This window comes from Arachis hypogaea, chromosome 7, assembly GCF_003086295.3.
Source record: "Arachis hypogaea cultivar Tifrunner chromosome 7, arahy.Tifrunner.gnm2.J5K5, whole genome shotgun sequence".
In the NCBI taxonomy this organism is placed as follows: Eukaryota; Viridiplantae; Streptophyta; class Magnoliopsida; order Fabales; family Fabaceae; genus Arachis; species Arachis hypogaea.
The window spans coordinates 19990570-19998500 of NC_092042.1; the positions used below are offsets into that span (position 1 = coordinate 19990570).

A 7931-nucleotide genomic window follows, 5' to 3' on the forward strand; every position below is an offset into this window, starting at 1 on the left:
TTAGGAGATAATCACAAAACTATGCTATTTCATTGAATAAATGTGGGCAAAAGGTCATAAAATCCCCTAAAATCAATACAAGATAAACCGTACAAATGGGGTTTGTCAGTAGTCAGATATTCATTTTTCGTGAATGGTTGTTTGATGGCCGGTGAGGGAGCTTCTAACACCGGAGAGGTGGAATGATTAATAAGGATGGGTAGCAGACGAGTTGGGGAGAAAAGAGAGTGTTTGGGTAAATTCTTTTAGTAAATTAGAGTTGGGATGATTAATGTTTTGAAATAACTGTTTAAGTTTTTTTTTATTATTATTTATATTGGCCAAATTTAAAATTCATTATACACATTGTCAAGATATCTCATTATCTTTCTAGCGGAGTTCTGGATGGAATTTGGTTAGTGACTATTTCAAAAATTAATTACAAATGAAGTGTTAGATTATGATACATCAAATAAAGTATTATCAAACTGTAAAATAGGATAATTCATAAATAAAATTTTTGATATTAAAAGATTAATTTATAATTATAAACTTATGAAGATCAGAGACAGTAAAAATATGACATGTTCAATTGAATAATTTATTTCTATTTTATTTTGAGTATTTCAATATATATGCATACATAGTTGTTATGAATAACCATAAAATTAAAACGATCCGTACCACGAGTGAGTGAAATCAAAATTAAACAAGTGTGCAAACAAATAACTCTACTATATCAAGTGTCGTAGCTAGTAGACAGCAAGATAGGTGCGCAAGAATTCATCATCACACGTTTAATTATTACTGAGGGATCTTATTAAGCTTGCAGTAAGCATAATCTTTGTATTTCTTTGTCTTGTATTTTGGAGGGTTATCTTCGTTAACCAACTTTGGGTGAGGACCAACTACGTGCTCTCCTTTCGGCTCTATAAACACTGGCCACGACATTCTTGTCTCGTTTTCCTTCACTGTTGTTCTATGTAGTACTGCCTTGTACTTCCCATTGCTAAGGATCTTTATATTAGCACAAAAAAACGAAATCGAATAAGTATTTTTCTAATCATCAAAACTTTATGTAATAATAGTTTTTTTAAAAGTAATTTAATTTCATTCATTATATTTTTGTCCTGTAATAATGTTTGTAATTTTTTTTAAAAAATACTTTTAGCGTTTAGTTTTATTTATTTTTGTCTCTAATATTTTTTATTTGTGCCAAAGTTATTCTTGGACGTTAATTTCATGTAAAATTTTAGGGATAAAATTAAAAACTTTTAAGGATAATTTTGATACAGATCGAAAACATTAAAAAAAATTAAATGAATCAAAAATGTTAAAGATGAAATTAAATAAAATTAAACGTTAGAAATATTTAAAAAAAATCACAAATATTAAAAACAACAAATATACTTTGTCCTTTGTAAAAATATTAAAATTTCTAGTTAAAGATTTTTAACTTGTACAATAAAAATCCTCTTTAATTCATGGATTAAACAAGAAATTAAATGCAAGATATGTAGATGTAGATGTACCTCCATTTGGTCACCAATGTGAATAACCAAGGCATTAGGCACATACTTAACATCGTACCAATGTCCATCTCTAAAGGCTTGAAGGCCTTGAACCTCGTTGGGGACAAGAATGGTAATGTAGGACATGTCTGTGTGCTGTGGCACACCAAGAACAAGATCAGGGCATGGGCATGGTGGGTAATAGTTGATCTTCAAAAGGTGAATCATGTCATCTCCACCAGCATACTCCTTTAACTCATTCTCTTCAAGCCCTAACCCTATTGACATACTCTTCATCAGCTTCTCTACCACTCCACGTAGGTGCTTGCTATATTCTTCATTCACCTCCCTGCCATAACATCAAACATAAAATAAAATTATGTTATAGGACAATATCCTCCTGCACTACAATTGAATAGTTTTTCTTAGTTAAAATTCTTTTAATTTAAATAAGAAATTAATTAATATTAATTCAAATATTCTCTTCGGTTTAAAATAAGGGTTCCTTTCATTTTTTTTTCATTGAAACATCAATGTATCTAGAAAAATTCTTTGTCTAGATATATTAACTTTTTAATAAACCCAAAAAATAAAAACGATACTTAAAGCTTGTTTGGATGTTGTTAAATTATTAAAAAAAATTAATAAAAAATATCTTTTTATTTTTTAGTATATTTGATAAAATTTTAATAGTAAAAATAAAAATACTAAAAAAATTAAAAACTATAATTTATATATTTTTTAATAAATTTTTATTTAAAAAATATATTTTTAAAAAATATTTTTATATTATTATATCTAAAAATAATTATTAAAAAAAATATTTATATATGAAATATTTAAATATAAAATTACTGTTACTTTTATAAAGGATCTTTTAAAAAAAATAACTTTAAAAAATATCATTTTGTATAAATTTACTCAAACAAATTTTTATTTAAAGAATACAAAAGAAAAAAAAATAATTTATGAGACTCCTAGATTGTCCACGCAGACCTCGAGGCGTACCCATAGTATAACTTGGGTGTTGAGATCTCACTCACACAATTCATGACATTTATTTGTAAAGTGGGACGTCCTACTCTATCTGCACCGACTGGACGATTTCGTTCAATTTGGGCAATGCATTTACAAAAATATACCCAAAAAAAGCTATCACTAATCAATTATCTTATATTTGTATTATATATATATATATATATATATATATATATATATATATATATATAATTAAATAAACAATAATTGGAATAATTAAATTAACAAACAAATTTAAGTTTATTCATATTTGTTTTATTTACCTAGTGCAACAAAATACAAAAAGAATGATTAATTCAAAAATTTAAAAGTTTGTTCATATATTTAAAGTAAAAAAGATATTCAATACTTAATCAAGAGTATGCGAGTCTCTTTTTTGTGGCTACATTTTTTCGGATTTGAACTTTAATTTCAGAACTCGAATAATTGTGTCTAATATGGACCCGAAGCGGATTTTTTTCTCTGAGTTATACACCTATCCTTTCTGGATTATTGCTTGTGAGTGATTGTGTGAATTTATTGATGATCATGATTTAATCGGTGATGGGAATATGATTAATTTAATTGATATAGAATAAAGTATATAAGATATAGTGGCTTAGGTATATATTTATCGTACTGCTTTATTAAAAATATATAACAATTAAGACCATATTTTAAAAAGATAATAATAATTTTTTTAATAAATTATTTTTTATAATATTTTTAAAATATATCTTTAAGATACGTGTTAAAAAAGCTCATATTAATATTATCCTTTTAAATATGGTTAGCACCAATTCTTGGTTGTAACTTGGAAAACCACCGCCGTAGGTAGTTGGAAGTTGCGGACTTGCGGTTTTATAAAGAAAAAAAAAATGAGAGACATTTCAACTCATGCATTTAATGATTAATGGTCAAAATAGTTGACTACATTTTTCAAATTGGAGTGAATATCACATTTGGTTTCTGATAATTATGCCAAAAGGATATCGAGATCTCAAATAAAAAAAAAAATTCAACTCGACTCTTAAATTTTTTTGGGCTGATTAGTCATATACCAAAAAAATAACATTGATTTTTTTTATATAAGAACTAATTAATTTTATCGAAATAAAGCTCAAGAGTTGGGTTGAATTTTTTTTTATTAAAGATCTTGTTGTCTTCTGAAATAATTGTTAGGACAGTTTAAAATTTTTTTCCTATCAAATTGTGACCTTTATAAAAAATTATTCTCAAAATTTATTTCCAGTTCTCTAAAAATAAACAGCAAAATAACAGTATATTTAAGTGGGCGTTTATTTATAAAGATAAAAAAATTTATTCTTTTCTCTTAATATATGTTAAAATAACACTCTTCTCTTTTTTATTTATAATATATATATTTATAACTTTTAAAAATTTTATTTTTAATTTATTTTAAATTTTTTAGGTTAACTAACGTTAATTTTATTTATTTTTTTAAAAAGATAAATTATTTTTTCCAAAAATATTTTTTAATAAAAATTTTATTTGTTTGTGATTAAATTTTGTTTTTTAAAATATTCTTTAATAAATCATATTTCTATAAATTAAATTATATTTATACCAAAATATTTTTTTAAAAATTTTAGAAAAATCTGAAAAAAAAACCATTTAGAGAAGGAAAAATATGAATCCTCCAAAGACAACATTCAGAAGTAAGAATGACTGTTATTTATATTTTTTAAAAAATAATTTGATCATTAAAAAAAGTATTTGTTATCTTATAAAAAAATAATTTAATTATTAAAATTTTTAAAAAATATTTTGGTAAAAATATAATTTAATTATTAAAAAATAATTTGTTAAAAGACATTTTGATAAACAAAATTTAATCATAAAAGAAAATAAAATTTTGCTAAAAGATATTTTTTAAAAGATATTTTAAAAAAAAATGGATAAAGTTAATGTTAGTCATAATAATAAATTTAAAATGGATTAAAGAGAGTTTTTTAAAAGTTATAAAAGAAGAGAGTGTGTTTTAAAAATAGAGAAGAGAAAAATGTCATTTTAGCATCTCTCATAAAAAAAGAGTGTAATTTTCTCTAAAGATAAAGATACTGAGTTATGGACATAGAAACACAAAAAATAGACTCGATCATTATTTAAGACCAGGTTCGGATTAAAACGAACTCGCCTTCACTCGACCTATGTACACTCCTATTAAATATATATTCTAAAAATAATTTTAAAGATCAAAATTTGACGCAAATTTTTGGAATTATTACTAAAAAATATATTTTTATTCTAAAAATTTGATAATTTTTTGTCAAGTAAATTTTTTTTAAAAAATTTATTGTGAATGACCATATTTTTTTAAAACATAAAATAAAAAAATCTAAAAATCAAATTTTATTCCAAATTTTTTTGAGCGTGTTTTAAATATTTATTCAATTTTTTTTTTAAAATTTAGATTTAATGAATAAATTATTTGTTAAATAATATATAATATATAATATAATTGATCATTCTTAGAATTCAATGTTCAAATCTTTTTATTTTTTAATTTTTCAAGCTATTTAATAACCTGACAGGCCAAAGGCCCAAGGCCAGGGGCTAATCTTTAATTAAGAAACCAAAGAAACTTATTACCTTAAAGATCACTCGAGCAAATGAAATAAATTGTATAGGAAGAATTTTAAATGTTTCTAAAATATTAGTGTTTCAAAATATTAGCCGTTAATTTTAATTATAATATATATATATAATATTAATTAAAATTAATGATTAAAATTATTAAAATATAAATATTTTAAAAATATTAAAAGTTTTAACTAATATATATCTTAAAAATATATAATAAATTAATTACTGATAAAAAATTTTAAATATTTTTATTTATTAAATATAAAATAAATATATTAAAATTTTAAATTTTTTATATTTTAATAAAAAAAATTTTATTTTATAACTTTAACATGTGTCTTTAAAACACATCATAGATAAATCCATATTTAAAAATCTTGATATGGTATACATATGCCATGATTGGTTGATATAAAAAAAGTTGAATGAGATGCATGTCAAAAGGCGGAAGAAATTAAATTAATATATAGTATAAAGTCAAATGACATTAATGTTTGGCAAGTTGGAAGTAACCTGTAGGAAGGAGGGTTTTTAGGCCAGAAACGGTAGTTAATTGATGAAGGTGGCCATATAACATGGAACAAATGGTCCACCCAACCCTTCTTTCCATTCATCTCCTTCGAAAGCTTTGTCCCATAACCTTCCAATGACTCAGATCCTTCTATCTTCGCATACACCTCCTTCTCCTCTTGTGGTAACTCGAAGAACTCTTTCCCCACACCTATATTCCTCAAATATTCAATATCATATTGTACCATAGGTAAATACATAATTTTGTTAAAACGTTTCTTACAAAATTAATTATAGAATTATTTCTAACATAGGTAATATTACTTAAAAAAACGGATATTATATAGCTAACGATTTAAAGTAGTAGAATTTGATATATACATATACGAAAGGTGGAGTGTATGATACCTCTATGATTATGGTGTCTATGATAGCTAAAGAAATGAGTGTCATATTTTTTTATATTTTGATAATATTTTTATTTTTATTTTTTAAATTAAGAGATTTTATTAAATAATAAAAAAAATTATTTTAATTTTGATAATACTTTTTAAGTATTACTAAAATTGTATAGTGAACATAGCTACCGTAATTATAAGCATTGTCATAATATCACTTCTTTTAAAAATTTAAACTAATAAATGAGACATTTGAATAATTATATTTTTAATATACTTCTAAATCTCTTGTTAGGTTTGCACAAATTTTTGCATAATTTTTTATTATTCTTATGTTAAAATATTTTTTAGGATCAACAAAAATTGAATTCTATATTTTAAATTATAAAAACTCTTTTATTATTTCAGTATAAAACTAATAAAAAAATATATGTAAAAAAATTTATGAAAAATCTAAAAAAAACTTGCCTTGAGGATAAATATTAAAAATATTTTTTATCGGTTTAAATTTTTAGGAGAAGTGGTAGGAGATATTATAGCATACACCTAAATAGAATATGCATAGGTTAATAATAAAAATGTAACATTTGTGCATGGAGTAATGTGACAACACCTTGCAAGTTGCTTATGAGTTGACTTGGTATCTCATGGTTGACGATTTGGAACATGCCCCAGTCCTTACTGGCCTCATAAACCTCCCTGAGAACTTTCTCTTCGTTAGGGTTACTGAAATCAATGACAGGTACCTCAAGGTTCACGCCTTGAACTGTTGTGATTCCTGGTTGCTCTGTCTCAGACCTAACGAACATGGCTGGAATGGAAGCATCTTTGGATTCTGATGCCACCCTTTGCACCCTTAGCACCTCCATTATTATTATTTTGCCAACTAGCTACGTTCAATTTGTGTGACTTTCTCAAAGGTATGTAGGTAGGTATGTATTAAAGAGAAAATAATGGAACTCATAATTTGAGACTCTTTGTGCTGCGTTATAAATAGAAGAGGTGGTGATGCCTTTGGGTACCTACCAATCTACCAAACAAGGATAATGCTGAGTCATTTAGATACCAATTTTATACTTATCAAAATTAATTAGAGGAAATAAATATGCTAATTAAAGGTATAGATTCAGGAAATACTTGGGATTTTTATCATTTATGGTATATATTCAAATTTTTATTACTTTAACTTGAAATTGTAAGATAACTTTGAGGACTTGAAATAATATTTTTTTAAAAGATAATACTTATTTGTGATAGATTATTATTTTATTTCTTTTTGTTCTCTTTTTGCTTTTTTATTTTTTCCCTTCAATTTATTTATAGTATTTGATATCTCACAAAAATATATATTAAAAAATAAAATTGGCTAAAAAGTGTTCTAAATATATTGGTTAGTATAATTAAAAAAAAATCTCAATTCTTTTAAAGAATTATTAATACATTCAACTATATTGAAAGTTAAGAACATGTATATTATTTAATTATTTATTTATGATGATTTTATAGAATTTTATAACACTTAGCTTGTTAGCAAGACTTAATTATTATTATTTTATTTTATTTTTGATAACAAGTCGAGTGTTAAAATGAATGCGAGAGCAAATATGTCAAGAGATAGTTAAATATATCACCGAACCAATAAACAATTAAGCATTTTAGCGGGTGATGACTGATGCACGGCCTAATATAAAACATTTTAAAAGCAATAATAAATAAATAATTGACCAACATAACAATCTGAGAATGTAACTCACAATTTTAGTGGTGATAATTTCTTGTGTGTTTTTTGCAATAGTTTATTTATTTAATTTCATCTCAGCAATGCGAGTTAATTTATTGCCAATTTGATGTTAATTTTTATTTTATTAATTTTTAAATTTAAATTAAAAATAATAGTGGACTTATTATA

At 24.0% G+C, this 7931-nt stretch overlaps 1 protein-coding gene across 1 annotated transcript; it reads right to left on the minus strand.

Moving 5' to 3' along the window:
* Positions 1 to 571: 571 nt before the first annotated feature.
* On the minus strand, positions 572 to 7101 carry LOC112702733 (flavonol synthase/flavanone 3-hydroxylase). The gene is made up of 4 exons (XM_025753890.2): positions 6636 to 7101; positions 5628 to 5835; positions 1512 to 1839; positions 572 to 996 (listed from the first exon to the last, which is right to left on the minus strand). Exons 1-4 carry the CDS (start codon positions 6889 to 6891, stop codon positions 784 to 786), a joined length of 1005 nt encoding a protein of 334 aa, XP_025609675.1. The 5' UTR covers positions 6892 to 7101; the 3' UTR covers positions 572 to 783.
* Between the last annotated feature and the right edge of the window lie 830 nt (positions 7102 to 7931).

Excerpts from the sequence above, each read along its gene's own strand:
- LOC112702733 (XM_025753890.2), bottom strand. The coding sequence starts at position 6,891 with ATGGAGGTGCTAAGGGTGCAAAGGGTGGCATCAGAATCCAAAGATGCT. Across the intron at positions 5,836-6,635 it reads ACTCATAAGCAACTTGCAAG|GTGTGGGGAAAGAGTTCTTC; the intron begins GTGTTGTCACAT and ends TGAGGAATATAG. Across the intron at positions 997-1,511 it reads ACATTGGTGACCAAATGGAG|ATCCTTAGCAATGGGAAGTA; the intron begins GTACATCTACAT and ends GCTAATATAAAG.